Here is a 21,050-nt window from a genome sequence, read left to right as displayed (position 1 = left end):
CTTTATGTTAATTTTGTTACTTGGCACAGCATTTTACTTTTTCAAAGAAAATGAACTGACACTGAAAATATTATCCTTTTCTTTTGTTGTTGTCATGCATGACTATTAAGAGTACCTCATTTCCACAAGCACTTCCTTGAAATCAGAAGTAGGTGGAGTGGCTGTGCCGCTTCATTTGTCAATTTAGGTTGAGGGTTTCAATTAGGTTTCCCAACTCAAGCAGACTCCCCTTCTTTTAGGCCCCCCATACAGGATTACTGCCACCCTCTGTGTTTTTTTCTGACACCATAAAATGATTGTGGCTTGGCTGGTAGAAACAGAGCTTTCTTTTTTAAGTTCCAGCACAGGGGGATCTCATACTTTTGTTTGTTAGATGGTGTCTTTCTTCAACTTGACATCCTTTGCTGTTAGTAGCGGTGATCATTTTAGCATGGACACCTGAAACACAGTCTTAGGAATGTTAATGGGGAAATAATGAGCTTTCCCATGGCACTTTCAGCCAAAAATTTGTCTGTAGAGCATGCCCATTGTGAGTTATCTTACGATTGTAGATCACCTCTATATACAGTATATATATATTGTGATGATTTTGGCTCACATTTAACAAAAACCCATCTCAGCAAATTAGAATATGGTGACATGCCAATCAGTTAATCAACTCAAAACACCTGAAAAGGTTTCCTGAGCCTTCAAACTGGTCTCTCAGTTTGGTTCACTAGGCTAAACAATCATGGGGAAGACTGAATGAAACTGATGTTGTTGAGAGTTGTATAGTTGAGAATCTTTGAAAGGATTGTTAGGGAGGGTAATTCATTGCCAAATAAGCTGGCTGTTCACAGAGTGCTGTATCCAAGCATGTTAACAGAAAGTTGAGTGGAAGGAAAAAGTGTTGAAGAAAAAGATGCCCAACCAACTGAGAGAACCACAGCCTTATGAGGATTGTCAAGCAAAATCAATTCAAGAATTTGAGTGAACTTCACAAGGAATGGACTGAGGCTGTGGGTCAAGGCATCAAGAGCCACCACACACAGACGTGTCAAGGAATTTGGATACAGTTGTCGTATTCCTCTTGTTAAGCCACTCCTGAGGTGTCTTACCTGGGCTAAGGAGAAGAAGAACTGGACTGTTGCCCAGTGGTGTAAAGTCCTCTTTTCAGATGAAAGCAAGTTTTGTATTTAATTTGGAAACCAAGGTCCTAGAGTCTGGAGGAAGGGTGGAGAAGCTCATAGCCCAAGTTGCTTGAGGTCCATTGTTAAGTTTCCACGGTCTATGATGATTTGGGGTGCAATGTCATCTTCTGGTGTTGTTCCAATGTGTTTTTTGAAAACCAAAGTCACTGCACCCGTTTACCAAGAAGTTTTGGAGCACTTCATGCTTCCTTCTGCTGACCAGCTTTTTGAAGATGCTGATTTCATTTTCCATCAGGATTTGGCACCTGCCCACACTGCCAAAAGCACCAAACTTGGTTAAATGACCATGGTGTTGGTGTGCTTGACTGACCAGCAAACTCACCAGAACTGAACCCTATAGAGAATCTATGGGTTATTGTCAAGAGGAAAATGAGAAACAAGAGACCAACAATTTAGATGATCTGAAGGCCACTGTCAAAGAAACCTGGGCTTCCATACCACCTCAGCAGTGCCACAAACTGATCACCTCCATGCCACGCCAAATTGAGGCAGTAATTATTGCAAAAGGAGCCCCTACCAAGTACAGTAAATGTACATACTTTCCAGAAGGCCAACAATTCACTAAAAAGGTTTTTTTGGTCTTATGAAGTATTCTAATTTGTTGAGAACAAAACAAAATATTTTAATTATTTACATTTTAAAATTTGAATGTTTTAAAATGCAGTTCTTCTACTTGTCACAGTTTTTTTTAACAATAAAAAGTATTTTTTGTAACAATATAAATGTCTTTCCCTGTCACGTTTGATCAATTGAATGCATACTTGTTGAATAAAAATATTAATTAAAACAAGTTTAAAATGTACAAATGTCTTATGTTAAAAATAAATGGAGAAAATAATTTGTTTAGCTTTTTTTTTTTTTTTTTTTTTTTTGGTCACTTTATAATTCCCATACTTCCATTTGTTTTATTTTATAGTTTTGTTGACTTTTGCCACATCACCTGTGAAATATAATGTGGCAGTTTTTTTTTTTTTTACTGGACCTTTTGTTGATGGCTTTGACAGGACTGTGGGCGTCACCATGGAAACCCAGTCTCTGTCTGCCGATAAAACTCCAGGAGTTGAGTGTGTCTCCAATTAGACCAGAGCTGTCAGATGGACTTGGAGGACTTTGCATGAGTTGCAGTTGTGGTAACATTTGAATCAGTTTGTGAATCTGTCTGTCTGTCTCTTAAATATTATATCTTAAAACTTGCCCAAGTTTCACCCAAAATGTAAAAGAAAAAAAAAGAAAGAAAGAAGGAAAGAAACATGGAAAACTTCTTATTAAAGATAATAATATCACTCCTTTCAAGCAGCTTATTACAACTTCTGTGAAACAATTTGAAATTTTCATGTTTACGCCAATCGTTAACACAAATGATGAGAGATGTGATGAGAGAATCGTTTTGACGTCAGTTTTGATGAAACCAAATATCAAACAAAAATAAATTAGGGAAACAAGTAAATGTCTTTGGTTAAAAGCAAATGGTCCATAAGAAGGACAAACAGTTTTACATAATTGTCACTCTATATGTTTCAATATGGACCCAACTAGTTCAACCAGTAAACAGCCTTAGACAGTTAAATCATTAAATACTGTAGAATTTTATGTATATATTAAATAGAAGTTCATGGTCAGTATTGACCAGATCATGATAATGATGAAAGCCAGCTCAGCAGGAGGGTTAGCTTCTAGCGCTATGACTAAATCAATACCCTGGGCTCAGAAAGATAGACTTCATGTCCTTATGTTACACAGAACAAGGGAGGAGGGGGTTCAATCTTGACTGTCTTTCTATTTTTTTTTTTTTTTTTACACTTTTGTTGTCACTATTTAAAAACTTCCCCACTCTCCTTATGAAATGACTGTAGTGGGAGTGTTGTGGGGTTTTATTGTACTCACATTATTATAGAACAGAGAATACCAGATCTGGGGTTAATTTTTGAGTGTTATTGCTCTATTTGTCTTGCTGACGCAGTTATTGACACTGATAGTGTTTTTCAAGAGAAGGTACATCTCAGTGGGGATTGATTGTGTGGTTATGAGTGATACTAGTGTCATAGAATTCCCTTATACTGGAGCATTAAACTCCTATAGAATAAAACAAGATCGTTCAGTAAGTTTTGATTCTGATGCACCTGATCCAAAGATAACGAGTATGTCAATATTTACTATTATGTCATTATTCATTATTTATTAGTTTTTCCAAACCTGTATGTATGAATGTATATTTTTCTTTGTAGCACAAAAAGTGAAGAATACTTTGACTTTTTTTTAATACGATGCAAGTGAAAGAGAATGAACATATTTTTATTAACTGGACTCAGATTGGCTCAAATAACTATTAGTTGTCAAAATTAAGCATCACTTGTCTTCATTTAAAAAAAATAAATATATAAATAAAAAAGTATTTTTTTTTGTGTTGATGAGAAATAGATGAGAAATGCCATACATGGACATTACAAAAAGTAGTTTTAGAATTAAATATTTAGATTTAACTTTGCATACTGTAAATATTGATAATAAATGGGTATTAAAAAGTCTTTTAAAGAAAGACATACTGAAATGTATTTCAGTAGGTGGCGTCAAGTCCCTATCATTCAGTCATTAATTCTACTGATTTATTCAGAAATTAAGTGACTGATATTTTTTGTTTGCAAAACTGAGCAAAGCAAACAGTACTGACAATACTGTGTCTAATTTTCACACAATATTAACTTCTTATTTGTTGAACTGTTGAATAAACTCTAATTTAAATTTGCAATCGAGCAGATAGTCTGGAAAAACAGCACTCGCTCGTGTGATATTACTAAAGTACATCATATGATGTAAATAAGACAAATACCCATACAGGTATTTTTTTTTTTTTTTTTTTTTGCCATCATATATTACATTATAGGGCCATATAAGTGCATCCTAATAGTTACATGCACTCAGTCATAAATCATGCTAGTCAGCAATTGCAGTGTATGAAATGTAAGATGATGTACAGCTCTGTGCTGAGATGGGGTGCGTTAAATGCATTAATCTTTTTAGCACATTCCTTTTTTTTCTATAATTAGTCAAACCAAATTAACATGTTCAGCCCTAATAAATACCATGAAAATGATTATAGTATTAAGGTGCCATGGTATGTACATACCAAACTTGATTCTGATTGGTCAATAGCAGCATTCTGCAGTCATGTATTCTTATAGTCTGAGGCAACTGATTCCCAACATAACTGCCATAGTTTCATATCAGAATCTTTCATCTTTTCTTCACGCTGAGGCCGTTTGCTGTGATAATGATAGTCTTGATTGTGCATTTATCCCTAATGTATCATCTGAACTTTCTGAACTCTGTTTAGTGAAGAGTGTTAGATTGAATGCCATTTCTCTCATTTCTATAATAAAGCTTAATGCAACATTTGCTGGCAACTGTTATACCTTACATCAGTTTTGCTTTGCAAAGTAATTTCAGTCCTTTGTCCCAATATCATGGTTCTCATTATCATTAACCCAGTCTAAGGTGAATTTGCTTAAAATCACTTACTGTGTTCTCCTTTAAAAGTCAGCGTTATGCTTTGTTTTGATTAAACCTCTCTTAATGTAATCCCGTGTTATTCTGTGCATCAGCTTTGGGAATAACTGTGATAAATGTTCAGGCAAATGGGGTCTTAAGCTTTATCAGCTGTATAGGCTGAGTTTGGACAAGGAACTCAAGTTAGTCATTTGTTGTATTATGGTAATTACTTAGCGTGGGTGTCCTTGAAACACATTACCCTGGGAGAACGCTCCCAGCAGAGCCCTACAGAAGAAAGTGAAAACCAGTCACTGTTTTATGGGCCCTTTGAGAGCTTAAAGCTTGACTGTTGACTGAGTCACTATACATCACATAAAATGTTTTTTAACAGCGCAGGGTTTATTAGAAATGTGTAGATCTAATCGTGTAGACAAATGTGGTAAATTGCCAGTAATGCCTGTAAGGCAAATAATCTTTTCTGTCAAACCCTTATGAAAATGAACCACAGTTTTGCTACAAAAAAAAAGTTTGGCTATTGTAGTTAAACCATGGTAACCACAAATTAACCATCGTTTTGCTACATTAACCATAGTTTAATCATGGTATCTGTAGTAAAAAAAAAAAAATAAAAAATTTTATATATATATATATATATATATATATATATATATATATATATTTTTTTTTTTTTTTTTTTTTTTTTTTCACATTGTCACCAAATTCGGTCCTGTAGGGCCGATGTCCTGCAGAGTTTAGCTCCAACCCTAATGAAACACACATAAACCAGCTAATCGAGGACTTACTAGGTATACTTGAAATGTTCAGGCAGGTGTGTTGGGGCAAGATGGAACTAAACTCTGCAGGACACCGGCCCTCCAGGACCAAGTTTGGTGACCCCTGCTTTAAATAAACACGAAAACAATGAAACAAAGGTTTATTTTTATAACATTTTTATGTTTTTTTATTCATTATTATCTATCTATCTATCTATCTATCTATCTATCTATCTATCTATCTATCTATCTATCTATCTATCTATCTATCTATCTATCTATTTATTTATTTATTTATTTATTATTTTCTTTTTTAATAATTCATTGGAATTAAACTCAAATATATGTCTTGACTTATATTTGTACAACTAAACTAAAACAAATGATATACTGTATATATATATAAGGTTCAGATTTAACACTTGAGTTTGCATGGTGACGATAATTCCTTTTTGATTTTTAATGGGAAGGTTGAAGGGGACACTTGGGTTTTGCTCACACAGGCGCGTTCTTGCGGTTGACTGCATTTTTTAATTGTTGGTCTGTGTGTGTATACTGTAGATGGATGTCTTTGATTGTTGTGAGCGGCCCCTTACCTGTTCATAATTCTGAAAGCAGCAAACAAAGCCAGCAGTTTTTCTGACCCATTGGTTTAGAAATAAACAAACTCCAACTTGATCGTGCTTGTGTTCATCACTCACTTTGTGCCAAATGACCTACGTTGCTAGACTAGCTTTATATTAATGCCGCTTTGTCCAGATGCGATTAAAAACAAGCCTTTTAGTAACTTTTTACATCCATCTTCATCTATGACTCCTCTCGTCCACAGGTGACCACCCTGGTCAACACCAGTAACAAAGGCCCATCCAGTAAGAAAAAGGGACGCTCCAAGAAAGCTCATGTGCTGGCTGTGTCCGTGGAGCAGGCGACACAGAACTTTCTAGAAAAGGGCGAGCAGATTGCTAAGGACAGCCAGGACCTGAAGGAGGAGCTGATCGCAGCTGTAGAGGACGTTCGCAAGCAAGGTGAGCAGCCTGTTATCACCCTGAGGTACTGTCCAAAACAAAATCTGCTGCTTATTTGTTCTAACGTCCCACCAAGCAACCAAACATGTACTTATATTAAACCTCCAAGGATGGTGTGGCATAGAGGCTAAAGCTCTGTCTGTAAGTTATGTTTGGCTACTTGATAGAGTTCATGTGGGAGACATCTTTCACATAATCTGACCCTAAGAGACATTATCATGCCAATTTGCTGTGGGCTTTAGCTTTTCGCCCATGTGCTGCAGTTTGTAGACAATTAAGCTAAAGTTTTCTTTTCCTTCTTCACCTATAAGTCAAGCCTATTATTTACAACCCTTATCTGGCAGCACATTACACACACTCTCTCTCTTACCAAGTTTTCTCTCCTTTCCTTTCTTTAATGACTGGACTGAAGTTAGTGTTTGCTCAGCCAAATTACCTCTATGAAAATGGCAAACAGTTATTGATGGTGTTTCTCAGAGCATTTATCATCCCATAAACACAGCCGAAGAGCAATTATGAGCTTGTGAAGAAGAGAAAAAAAGCCACTTTTAAACCCCAAAAGCTGAAATGTATTAGCTGTCATTTTATCATATTAATAATAATGTTTTCTCACTTTATTCTGGTTTGTTTTGAGGACTCTTTGATGAGGTAATGAATGTGAAATCTTCATTTAATTTGTTTAGTTTGGTGGTGGATTCAATTACTTGCTAATATAATATTAATGGCAGTCTGCCGTGATTCTCTTTCTCTGTCTGGGAATTTAAATATGAACTAATTCAGAGGAAAACAAAGAAGAAAATCAGTGTATGAGAACCGTACAACATTTTTTTTTTTTTTTTTTTTTTTTTTTTTTATAGTAATATTGGGACATTTTAAAATAAGGATTTCCAGGCATGTAAAAGTCATGAATATAATAATTAAAATTGTACTTTACTAAACTTATTTAAGAATGAAATATAATGTTTATTTGTTGTTGTTATATTTATTATTATGTGTATTTTTGTTTAAAAAAAAAATGATATATATATATTTTATTATATACAGATGGAGACTGAGCCAAGCCGTGGCTGCAGCGGCAGAATGAAGTGTGTTAAAATACTCTGTGTGGACCATTTGCAAGCTGACCTTTAGCTGGGATGAAGTTAATGAACACAGGTTGGGCATAATGGTCCGAGTGACTTCCCACTCCCAAGGCTGACCGTCTGTTGCTCTGTGTGAAACAGGGGTTAAATGACGAAGGCAATAATTTAAATAATCTTTTTGATGTAATTGTTATTTGTGTCCCACAGTTATTGATTTACTCATTTAATGGCAATGAAAAATAACTTAGCAAAACTTTCAAACAAAAGACAATTAAGCTACTAGTAGTTAATTATAAGACCAAACAAGCAGACACAACAGATCTATGAAGCACGGTAATTGTTTTTACTGTCGCTAGCTGCTAATCTAATTTGACAGTATTTAAAATAAGTTGGCAGTTTGTTTATCCTCCATTGATTGTTTGTTCTTAAAAAAAATAATTATTATTAATTTTTTTTTTGTGAAGTGAGTGGTTTTTTTTGTGTTGTACTGGTTTTTTTTTTTTATTTATTTTAGTGGTGATAATAGCAGTTGTAGCATAATGAAGCTTACAGTTTCTCATCATTTAACAAAGCTAATTGTTGTTCATATAAAGTAGATAGAAAACACTGACCTCTTTCACATCCTCTTGCAGGTCAGAAAAAAATAGCATTAACATCCCTTCTTGACTCTTGCTATCTACAGTATCTCTCTTTAGAAAGGAAAAGTATATGTGTGTGTGTCTAAAACCTTCAAATTCTCTCTTATCATGCAGCATCTGGAAGTAGGCTGGCTGTCAACATTGTGTCTACTAAGATGATGTCTACTCCATCTGGTTTATTTAAGTCAGGAGAGATGAATTCACTGCCCTTGATACCACACAGTTCTGTCTGTGTGGTTCAGTAGTTGGTAGAAAGAATAACACATTATTTCTGACAGGGTGAGGTGAATGATTTTAGTTTACTGTATAAATGCTTTTTTAACTTAGGATTCCGTTTCTCTGGAAAAAATAAGCATTGTACTCATTAAATATTGACTTGGTTATCACTAACACACACTTTCATTTATTCTAGGTCATCGGATGTAATACTTTTTGGTGCTTTTTTGAGAGGGTTTTTAAAGGTTTTTTTTTTTGATTTTTTTTTTTTTTGTGTAATAATGATGAAAAATAATTGTTGAAATAATGATTGTTTTTTCAAGCAGCTTGGATGATATTTTTTTTTTTTTTGTTTTTTTTTGGTTAAATTGTACTGCGGTAAAAAAGAGAGAGAGAGAGAGAGAGGAGAATCTGTCTATGTATGTCCTTTTGAGAGAGAGAGAGAAGAGAGAGATGAGAGAGAGGGAGAGGAGAGAGAGAGAGGAGATAGAGGAGAGGAGAGAGAGAGAGAGAGAGAGAGAGAGAGAGAGAGAGAGGAGAGGAGAGAGAGAGACGAGAGAGAGAGAGAGAGAGAGAGAGAGAGAGAGAGAGAGGTTTAAAGCACTTTATTTTTTTTCCAGTACACCTTACCATCACATTAAACTGAAAAAAGAGAAAAAATTTTCTAAAAATTCACAACAAGCTGATCATCCTGCAACTGTACATAAGCACCTCATTAAAACCACCAAACATTCGCAAAAAACAACACACAAATTTATAGTAAGTTTTAATATGCAAATTCAAGTTTCAGCCTTCCTTGCACCATATGCCTAAACATCATTTTCAGGATTTATTGTAGAGAGTGCAAACCTTTGTTTTTTTCTGTTTTTTTTTCCCCAGATTGGGCCAGTTTGGCAGTTTCCTATCAAATAATTGTAGTAAACCATTGCATTCTCATACAAAACTGTATTTCAGACCCCCCAAAAAAACTACTTTGTCCCTTTTTCTTTAAGGTAAAGCCTATAGGGAGTGTATACTCTTAGAGAAGAAAAGGTTATAGAACCATAAAGGAGTTCTATCAAGCTTCATATGGAACCCCTAAAGGGATCAATCAAAAACCTTTAGGGTTCTTTTATTTATGAAAAAAGGTTCTATATATAGAACCAGCACGAGTTCCCATTATGGGATAATTTTTTTGAACTTATTTTTTTTGTTTTTATTTTAATTGCATTTTAAGACTTAAACAGCTCATATAGCTATTTTTATCACTAAAAACTGAGTAACAATAAGCATAACACATCAAGGTGTTGTCAATTAATTTAAAGACACTTTTATCACTATTTAATGACAAGCAATATATAACAGCAATTCACAGTGCAACAGTTACAGGGATAAACATAAATATTTTTGTTCTTTATCTATTCATACTTATTATTATTTTTACCTCTCTAGAATAGCACTCTCCATTTAGAAATATTGTTTTCAACCCCTTAAATGCTTATCACCCATCAACATGTCAGTCACAAATATATGTTGATTGCTAGAATCACAAAAAAAAAAAAAAAAAAAAAAAAATTGAATGATATTTCCACAAATAAATAAATTGAAAGTTAACTTTCCAAAATAATTAAAACTAAATAAATACATAGAAGTAAAATGAGAATGTGAAAAGTTTTTTATCAAATAATATATTAATGTCAAGTCTTATTTTGCATCTCATCCTCGAGCCATTACACTTTACCTTAAATAAATGTCAAGTATTTACTCCACATTCTCCTATAAACCAAGTAGTCTAACTTTTTGTATACTGCAACTTTTGCCAATTCTGTAACCATAGAGATGGTGAACCACATTTCTGAAAATGGAGCTAAAAAATGCAACTACTGTAGTAGTATTGTTTTTAAATGTATAAGCAATAAAATGTTAATTTTACATTTAAATAAGTATTTAAACAAGAAAAACAAAGGACCCATGACAATTTCATAAATAGTGCTGATTGAAATTAACTGAGTGATGGCATTTGGATGCTCCATAATTTACTGAATAAAAGTAGGCTGACGAAGCGAATACTTCTAACCTTTATTGTTGATGATCAGTGACACATCCATTTTGATGTAACTTTACTTGCGATGAGTAGGCTTGACATCCTAAGGTGGGGATACAAGTCAGAGAAACATTTATTAGACCTATGGAATTACAGTACCTCAACAGGAAAAGAAAGGAATCTCTCACGAATTAAATCAAATCTTAAAACTTGCTTGAATTAGAGAGGTGTGGTGTTTTCATCTGAATATGAATGGTAAACAAGTAATGCTGCACTCCATAGTCCCAGACCTGCAGTGACAGTGCAAACTATTTATTTATTTGTCAGTGGATCATAAGAACCTGCATGATAAAATGTGGAAAGAGCGAAGAAAAAAATATATCAGTAACTTCAGATTGGCTGCTTGTTGATTTCCCAAAAGTTAGTTCTGTGAGGAAAAATAATGTACCTTTTGTATAATATACAATTACTTCAACAAAGCAGATAATTTACTATACTAACTGCAAACACAAAATACTCACAGTTAATCCATAGAATAAAATGGAAACATCTCCATCAACTTCTCTCTTTGTTCTTCTTGGTTTGAATTCATGTTTATGACGGCTGCCTAGCCGGTGATTTGACCAAAAACTTTGTTTCATGGTTTCCTATCATTATTGGTCCCAATGCAGTCTCTAGCGAAAAAAAACAATGATATAACGTGAACTCATCAGCATTACTGATCAATTCACAGTTTTGTCCAAGATACTTTAGTGATTCATGTTAAAGATGACAAACCTGCCGGTTGAATTGCATAGACCTGGACAGCGGTAAACCACCTTTCTTCTTTTTAGCTTCTTGAAATAAGCGTTAATGTTAGGCTTACTAAAAAAAAAAAAAAAAAAAGGACAGGGTTAAGGTAGAAGTAATTGAAATAAGCTGCGTACTGTGCGGTCGGACAAAAACTGATCCCGGTAGCATATATACGTTCAAGTTGTTTGCGTTGTATCCCAAAGATCATTGTATTTATCTCTTTGGAGGAGTGGGTTATAAGAGCCATTTAGAATCTAAATGAAACACTGAAACTTCAAACTCCATGCGATATGATCATGGTGCTAGATCAATAAAGGAAGCTGTATGAAAATGTATATGACATGATAACCAGCGATGCAATCATGTGAGACAGTGCTGATTAAATAATAGGGCTATAGCATGTGAGTACCTACCTATTAATAAATAGATACAACTGTTCGGGTGCTATACACTGCTAGTACACATGTATTTTCTACTTGATCAGTTTGTTGGTATAAATTAATAAGGTTGATTCAGTGATAGTAGACTTATGTAAACCAGTGATTAAGATGTTGGGTCTTTCGGTGTGCAGGATCGTGGCAATTCTTACCTATTAAACTTGACCGAGTCAGGCGTTACATTTTTATTTCTTTGGAATAAAGGTGTGTCAAAGAAGTAAAACTGAAATAAAAAACACAAGTATAATGTAGTATAATATTTTTAAATACCTAATGTGTATAAAAATATAAAGCATGGTTTATGCAAAAGAGAGGTTAAGGGTTCTTTCTCCTTATATAGAACCTTTTTGGCATAAAGAAGGGTTCTTTGGGTTGAGTAAAGAACCCTAGGGTTCTATAAAGAACCCCAAAAATTTATTTTTTTTTTTTCTAAGAGTGTAGGCAACAGTTTGACTTTTGAATGTTTGTAATATTAAAGTTGTAAATAATTGCATTTTTTATTTTTTACCAAATCATGAAGCACTACCCCCTTCTTTTTCTGCAGTTAAACTAAAAACATTTTTTTTTTTGGTCAAAGCTTCGGTTAATACCAAAGCATTAGATAGATCCCTAGACCTGAGCAGTAGGCTTTGAGGCAGCCGGCAGGGAAATCGAGCAGTATTGTGGCGTCCTTTTAATTACTCATTGGCTGGATTCACTGGTGGTCTCTGAGGCTGGAGATCACTTGTGGAACATTTAGTATTATTGATTACTGATAAAAACACAACCGTGGGGGCTATGGACCGTGGAGAGAAAGGTCGGCACTGAGTAGCTAGTGATGCATTTGAGATGGACTGCGCGACTTTATTGGATCTCATTTAAAGTTTTCAGGTCACTTACTGCAGCAGGGCCTTTAATATGTCATTGGCAGTTTTATCGCGCCAGACCCTCCAGCTGTTCCCTGTTCTGCTACACTTAGCAGTTGTTTTTAAATAAATTAATGTTTATTACTTTGGTTTACTGGGGTGAAATAACTCATCCTGTCTCTAGGCTGGCCATTGAGCTTACGGTTTGCGAAAATCTTGAGGTCTGGCGTTAGATCTCGCATGTGGTTAGGCGGAGTGCTACACTGAGCTGTCAGTCTTTTCTCCAGGCCACCTGCTTCAGCTCAACATGTTATGTCTCTCAAATTGGACCTTGGGACAGCTCAGGCACATGTGTCGATTCTTTCCTTCTGACTTATCATCCCAAAGGGCTTCCTCCCCTTTCTTCTGTCAGCCAATTTTTTTTTCTTTTTCTGGTTTTCACTGTGGGAGAAAGGCCCTGCCGTAATGAGGCAGGGCGATCTGACATCTATTGAGATCTAGAGTTAGTGACTGAATTTGCTGAATCACTCTGTGGTCAGTAGCTTGAGCTGTCAGAAGAACAATCCAAAATGTGCTAAAGACAAGTTTAAATCTAGTAAATGAAGTGGAAAGGTCACATCTCAAGACAATGGCGAAAGATGCTAAAAACATTCATAGTTGCCATGACAGTTTGAAGTTCTTCTGGTGCACAGGACAAAGAAACTTTACATGGTCAAGAGCAGTGCAAATTAGCCACTGTTACAGCCATGTCAAGCACAAAATGGGTTAATACATGCTTTCTTGGGTGTTAAACAGCGGCATAAATACCAGTAAATTAATTGCTGAAAGCAAAAGTAAATAATCTTGCATGATTAATTAAAAACTCAACTCTCATACATTGTGCATCTGAAAGAGATACTGCTACAAATGCATATGCAGTAAGGTCAGCCACAAAAAAAAAAAAAAAAAAAAAATTCCAGTTCCACCTTTTGATCACTTACTTCTCTTTAGTAAGAAGTCCTGGCAGTAGTTTTTGACACCAAAGGGGTTTGCACTGATAAAGCTGTTAGTAAATCTAAATGTTCTAATTGATTGATTGTACTTGTCAAAAGCAATGCTGCACAAATGACTTGCACTTGTTGTGGGTCAGAGTATTGTGATGTGATGCTCAATTCATAGTTTAACTTTTGACTTGTTTTGCCATAGAGCTTTTAGTACAGCCATTAATTACCTAACAGTTTCCATGATTTACCATTAGGACCTATTGTGGCATTCTGATAGTAATTTTTATATGATATTCTGTGTGAATTCATAAATAGTGCAACAAAAAGGCTATTTTACTATCTAACGCTTTCATGGCTGGTATTCAAAGAGGCTGGTTGGCTTTGTGTTTACTTTTATGTTCATTTTTGTTACTTGGCACAGCATTTTGCACAAGAAAATGAACTGACACTGAAAATGTATCCCCTTTTCTTTTGTTGTTGTCATGCATGACTATTAAAATTACCTCATTTCCACAACTTACTTCCTTGAAATTAAGTACAGGTGGAGTGAAACGTGCTGGCCTGTTTGTCCAATTTAGGTTGAGGGGGGTTTCAGTGGGTTTCCCAACTCAGCAGTCCTTCTTTTAGGCCCCCCATGCAGGATTGCCTACCATGTTTTTCTGACACCATAAAATGATTGTGTGGCGGCTGGTGGCTCAGAGCTTTCTTTTTAAGTTCCAGCCTGGGGGGATCTCATGCTTTTGTTTGTTAGATGGTGTCTTTCTTCAACTTGGCATCCTTTGCTTTTGTTAGTAGCGGTGATCATTTTAGCATGGACACCTGAAACACAGTCTTAGTAATGTTCATGGGGAAATAATGGAAGCTTTCCCCATGGCACTTTCAGCCAAAAAATTTGTCTGTAGAGCATGCCCATTGTATTGAGTTATCTACGATTGTAGATCACCTCTATATGCAATTATATACTCATTGTGATGATTTTTGGCTCACATTTAACAAAAACCCATCTCATAGAATTAGAATATGGTGACGTGCCAATCTGGTTAATCAACTCAAAACACCTGAAAAGGTTTCCTGAGCCTTCAAAATGGTCTCTCAGTTTGGTTCACTAGGCTAAGCTCAGTAAGCTGGGAAGACTGATGACCTGACCAGTTGTCCAGAGAATCATTGACACCCTTCTAGGAGGGTTATACGAAAATTCATTGCCAAATAAGGCTGTTTTGTTCTACAGAGTGCTGTATCCAAGCATGTTAACAGAAAGTTGGAGTGGAAAGGAAAAAAGTGTGGAAGAAAAGGATGCACAACTAGCAGAGGAGCATAACATTATGAGGATTATCAAAGCAAAATTGATTCAAAAGGTGGAGTGAACTTCACAAAGGAATGGACTGAGAAGCTAGGGTCAAGGGGCATCAAGAGCCACCACACACAGGCGTGTCCCGAGGATTTGGATACGGTTATTAGGTATTCCTCTTGTTAAGCCACTCCTGAGGGTGTCTTACCTGGGCTAAGGAGAAGAAGAACTGGACTGTTGCCCAGTGGGTCCAAGAGTCCTCTTTTCAGATGAGAGCAAGTTTTGTATGTTCATTTGGAAACCAAGGGTCCCAGGAGTCTGGAGGAAGGGTGGAGAAGCTCATAGCCCAAGTTGCTTGAAGTCCATTGTTAAGTTTCACGGTCTATGAGTGATTTAGGGGTGCAATGTTATCTGGCGGTGTTAGTCCATTGTGTGTTTTTTATGAAACCAAAGTCCCACTGCACCACATTTGCAGGGAGTTTTGGAGCCACTTCAATTTCTTCCTTCTGCTGACCCAGCTTTTTTGAAGATGCTGATTTCATTTTCCATCGGGTTGGCACCTGCCCACACTGCCAAAAAAGCACCAAACTTGGTTAAATGACCATGGTGTTGGTGTGCTTGACTGACCAGCAAGCTCACAGAACTGAACCCACCGAGAAATCTATGGGGTATTGTCAAGAGAGGAAAATGAGAAACAAGAGACCAAAAAAAAAAAAAAATTTAGATGATCTGAGAGGCCACTGTCAAGAAACCTGGGTTTTCCATACCACCTCAGCGGTGCACCTGAAGCTGATCACCTCACATGTACTCGCTTTCAAGTGAGGCAGTAATTAAATAGCAAAAGGAGCCTGCAAGTATTGAAAGTACTATGCTTTTTTTTACAGATAAATGAACATACTTTCCAGAAGGCCAACAATTCACTAAAGTGTTTTTTTTTTGGTCTTATATGTGGTCTTATGATTGTTGAGAACAAAACAAAATATTTTAATTATTTACATTTTAAAATTTGAATGTTTTAAAATGCAGTTCTTCTACTTGTCACAGTTTTTTTTTAACAATAAAAAGTATTTTTTTGTAACAATATAAATGTCTTTCCCTGTCACGTTTGATCAATTGAATGCATACTTGTTGAATAAAAATATTGAGTAAAACAAGTTTAAAATGTACAAGTAATGTATGTTAAAAATAAATGGAAAAATAATTTGTTTTAGCTTTTTTTTTTTTTTTTTTTGGTCACTTTATGAATTCCCATACTTCAATTTGTTTTTTATTTTATAGTTTGTTGACTTTTTGCCCACATCACCTGTGGAAATATAATGTGGCAGTTTTTTTTTACTGGACCTTTGTTGATGGCTTTGACTGGGACTGTGTGGTGACACCAGCGACCAGTCTCTGTGCCGATCTCCAGGAGTTGAGGTGTGTCTCAATTAGACCAGGCACAATCAGATGGACTTGGAGGACTTTGCATGAGTTGCAGTTGTGGTAACATTTGAATCAGTTTGTGAGATCTGTCTGTCTGTCTCTTAAATATTATATCTTAAAGAACTTACCCAAGTTTCACCCAAAATGTAAAGAAAAAAAAAAAGAAAGAGAAAGAAAGAAGGAAAGAAACATGGAAAACTTCTTATTAAAGATAATAATATCACTCCATTCAAGCCGCTTTACAACTTCTGTGAACAATATTTTGAAATTTTTCTTTTTACGCAAACGTTAACAACCAAATGATGTGCGAGAGTTGAGAAGAGGAGAACGTTTTGGAGATCAGTTTTTGATGAAGCAAATATCAAACAAAACTAAAATAAATAGGGGAAAAAAAAAGAAATGTCTGTTGGTTGTGTTAAAAGCAAAGGTGTTTCCCATAAGGAAGGACAAACAGTTTTACATCAATTTGTCACTCTATATGGTTCAATATGGACCAACTAGTTAACCAGTAAACAGCCTTAGACAGTTAAATCATTCAAATACTGTAGAATTTTATGTATAGATTAAATAGAAGTTCATGGTCAGTATTGAACAGATCATGATAATGATGAAGCCAGCTCAGCAGGAGGGTTAGCTTCTAAGCGCTTATTATGACTCAATCAATACCATGGGCTCAGAAAGATTAGACTTCATGTTCCCTTATGTTACACAGAACAGGGAGGGGCGGGTGTTCATCTTGACCTGTCTTTTCTATTTTTATTATTTTTTTATTTTACACTTTTGGTGTCACTATTTAAAAACTTCACCACTCTCCTTATGAAATGACTCCTGAGTTGGGAGGTGTTGTGGGGTTTTATTGTAATCACATGATTATAGACACAGAGAATACCAGATCTGGGTTGTTAATTTTTGAGTGGTATTGCTCTATTTGTCTTGCTGACCAGTTTATTACCACATGGATAGTGTTTTCAAGAAGAAGGTACATCTCGAGTGGGGATTGATTGCTGTGGTTATAGGTGGTACTAGTGTCGTAGAATTCCCGTATACGGATGCATTAAACTCCTATAGAATAAAACAAGATCGTTCAGTGGTTTTTGGATTCATGATGCCTGATCCAAAGATATTAATGAGTATGTCAATATTTACTTCATTTGTCATTATTCATTATTTATTAGTTTTCCAAACCTGTATGTATGAATGTATATTTTTTCTTTGTAGCACAAAAGTGAGAAGATTACTTTGAATTTTTTTTAATATGATGCAAGTGAAGAAGAGAATGAACATATTTTTTATTAAGCTGGACTCAGATTGGCTCAAATAACTATTAGTTGTCAAAATTAAGCATCACTTGTCTTCATTTAAAAAATAAATAAATAAATAAAAAAGTATTTTTTTTTGTGTTGATGAGAATAGATGAGATGAAATGCATGCATGGACATTATACAAGAAGTAGTTTTAGAAATTAAATATTTAGATTTAACTTTGCATAACCTGTAATATTGATAATAAGTCATGGGTATTAAAAGAGTCTTTTAAAGAAAGACAATACTGAAATGTATTTCAGTAGCTGGTGGCGTTCAGGTCTCAAGTCAGCCTATCAGTCAGTCATTAATTTACTGATTATTCAGAAATTAAAGTAGACTGATATTTTTTGTTTACAAAAACTGGAGCGAAACAAACGGGTACTGACAATACTGTGTCTAATTTTCACACAATATTAACTTTCTTATTTGTTGTGCACGTTGAATAAAGTCTAATTACATTGCAAATAGAGGCAGATTAGTCTGGAAAGCAGTAGTCTGGAAAAACAAGCACTTCGCTCGTGTGATATTTACTAAATTACATAATGATGTTAAAATAAGGACAACACAAAGACAAATACCCATACAGGTATAATTATTTTTTTTTTTCTTTTGTTTCTTTTTTTTTTTTTTTTTGCTTATATATTATATTATAGGGACATTAAGTGCATCCCTAATAGTTACCATGCACTCTGTCATAAAATCATGCTAGTCAGCAATATTAAATTGAGGGTAGCATGGATGAACTGTAAGAGGATGTTACAGCTCTGTGCCTGAGATGGGGTGCGTTTGTAAATGCATGAATCTTTTTAGCCACATTCCTTTTTTTTTTCTATACATGAGTCAAACCAAATTAACATGTTCAGCCCTAATAAATCCCATGAAAATGATTAGAGTAATTAAGGTTTGCATGGTATGTACATACCAAACTTGATTCTGATTGGTCATCAATAGCAGCACCTTCTGCAGTCATGTATTATTATAGTCTGAGGCACACTGAATATTCCCAGCATAACTGCCATAGTTTCATTCTCAGAAGCTTTCATCTTTTCTTCTTCACGCTGAGTGGGCCCTCCGTTTTTGCTGTGATGATAATGTTAGTCTTTGATGGTGCATTTATCACTAATCTTATCATCTGAAACTTTCTGAAAACGGTCTAGGTGAGTTGAAAGCGTGTTATATTGCATGCCACATATTTCTCTACATTTCTATAATAAAGCCTTAAGAACATTTGCTGGCAACTGTTATACCTTACATCAGTTTTGCTTTTTTGCCAAGTTAATATTCAGGTCCTTTGTCCCAATATCATGGTTCTCCTTTCATTAACCCCAGTCTAAGGGTGAATAATTTATTTTAAAAATCATTACTGTGTTTCTCCTTTTTTTTAAAAGTTCAGCAGGTTAGGCTTTGTTTTTGATTAAACCTTCTTCTTAATGTAATAACGTTGTGTTATTATGTGGAAATCAGCTTTGGGAAATAACTGAATATAATCACTGGATAAAAATGTTAAGGGCAAATGGGGTCATTTAAGCTTTATCAGCTGTATAGGCTGAGGTTTGGACAAGGAAATACAAGGTTTAGTCATTTGTTGTATTCGGGTAATTACTAGGTAGGGTGTTTTTGTGTCCTTTGAAACAACATTACCCTGGGGATGAACGCTCCAAGCCAGAGGCCCATCTATACAGAAAGAAGTGGTGGGAAAAACCAGTCACTGTTTGTATGGGCCCTTTTGAGCAGCTTAAAAGTGACCTTGTGACGGACGTCAATATACATCACATAATAAAATGTTATTTTTTTTAACAGCGCACAGGCTTTATTAGAAATATGTCGTTAGATCTAATGCAGTGTAGACAAATGTGGTAAATCTGCCAGTAATGCCTGTAAGGCCAACTAATCGTTTCTGTCCAAACCCTTATGAAAATGAACCACAGTTTTGCTTACAAAAAAAAAAAAAGTTTGGCTTATTGTGGTTAAACCATGGTAAACTACCAAATAACTATCGTTTTGCTACATTAACCATAGTTTTTAATCATGGTATCTGTTAGTAAAAAAATAAAAAAAAAAAAAAATTTAAATTAAAAAAAAAAAATAAAAAAATATATATCTATAGAAGGCACCACCATATATATATATTTTTTTTTTTTGTTTTTTTTCACATTGTCACCAAATTCGGTCCTGTAGGGCCACGATGTCCTGCAGAAGTTTAGCTCCCAACCGAATCAAACAAATAAACCAGCTAATCAGAGGGACTTACTAGGTATACTTGAAATGTTCAGGCATGTGTGTTGGGGCAACATGGAACTAAACCTGCGGACCCGTCCCTCCAGGACTTAAGTTGGTGAACCATGCGTCTCGTAAATAAACACGGAAGGAAAACAAGAAACAAGGTTTATTTTTATAACATTTTTATGTTTTTTTATTCATTATTATCTATCTATCTATCTATCTATCTATCTATCTATCTATCTATCTATCTATCTATCTATCTATCTATCTATATATCTCATCTATTTATTTATTCTTTATCTTATTTTTTCTTTTTTAAATAATTCATGGAATGTATTTTATAATTAAACTCAAATATATGTTCTTGACGTATAATTTGTTAAAACTAAAAACTAAAAAAAATGATATACTGGTAAGGATATATAAGGTTGTAGATTTAACAATTGAGTATGCAAATGTGTGACGATAATTCGCCTTTTGATTTTTAATGGGAAGAGGTTTGATTGTGAAGGGGACAATTGGCGGTTTTGCCCTCACACAGGCGCGGTTCTGCGGTTGACTGCATTTTTTATTTGTTGTTGCTGTGATGCTGTGATGCGTATGCACAGATGGATGTCTTTGGAGTGTTGTGAGCGGCCCCTTACCTGTTCATAATTCTGGAAAGCAGCAAACAAAGCAGCAAAGCAGAAGTTTTTCTTGACCCATTGGCTTAGAAATAGAAATAAACAAACTCCCAACTTGATGCGTGCTTGTGGTCATCACATCACTTTGTGCCAAATGACCTACGTTGCAGGATTAGAATAGCTATATAATGCCGCTTTGCCCAGATGCGATTAAAAAAACAAGACTTTTAGTAATTTTTACAATGCCATCTTCATCCTATGAATCCTCTGCACAGAGGTGACCAGCCTGGTCAACACCAGTAACAAAAGGCACATCCAGTACTGCCATAAGGAAAAGGGGCTGGCTCCAAGACAGCTCATGTGTGCTGGCTGTGTCCCGTGGAGCAGCGAACTAGAACTTTCTAGAAAAGAGGCGAAAGCAGATTGCTAGGACAGCCCAGGTTGCCTGAACAGGGAGGAGCTGATAGGCAGCTGTAGAGGGGACGTTCGACAAGCTTAGGGTGAAGCAGCCTGTTATCACCGAGGGTACTGTCCCAAACAAAAATTGCTCACTGCTTATGTTTCTCTACACGTCCCCACCAAGAACCCAAAACATGTACTTATATTAAACTCCAAGGATGGTTTGGGCATAGAGGCTCTAACGACTCTGTCTGTAAGTTATGTTTGGCTACTCTTGATAGAGAAGTTCATGTGGGGAAGA

General features: G+C 35.4%; 1 protein-coding gene across 3 annotated transcripts in view; it reads left to right on the top strand.

Moving 5' to 3' along the window:
• ctnna2 (catenin (cadherin-associated protein), alpha 2) overlaps positions 1-21,050 on the top strand; it is a 371,145-nt gene that overhangs the window by 57,074 nt on the left and 293,021 nt on the right. For all 3 annotated transcript variants that reach the window (XM_042759833.1, XM_042759837.1, XM_042759848.1), the window contains exon 3: positions 6,279-6,474. In XM_042759833.1, coding sequence (XP_042615767.1) covers positions 6,279-6,474 — 196 coding nt within the window. The remainder of the gene's footprint in view (positions 1-6,278; positions 6,475-21,050) is intronic.

Source organism: Cyprinus carpio, chromosome A1 (genome assembly GCF_018340385.1).
Source record: "Cyprinus carpio isolate SPL01 chromosome A1, ASM1834038v1, whole genome shotgun sequence".
NCBI classification, from domain to species: Eukaryota; Metazoa; Chordata; class Actinopteri; order Cypriniformes; family Cyprinidae; genus Cyprinus; species Cyprinus carpio.
The sequence above is the reverse complement of the archived record's forward strand: the minus strand, read 5'-3'. Positions and strand labels throughout refer to the sequence as shown.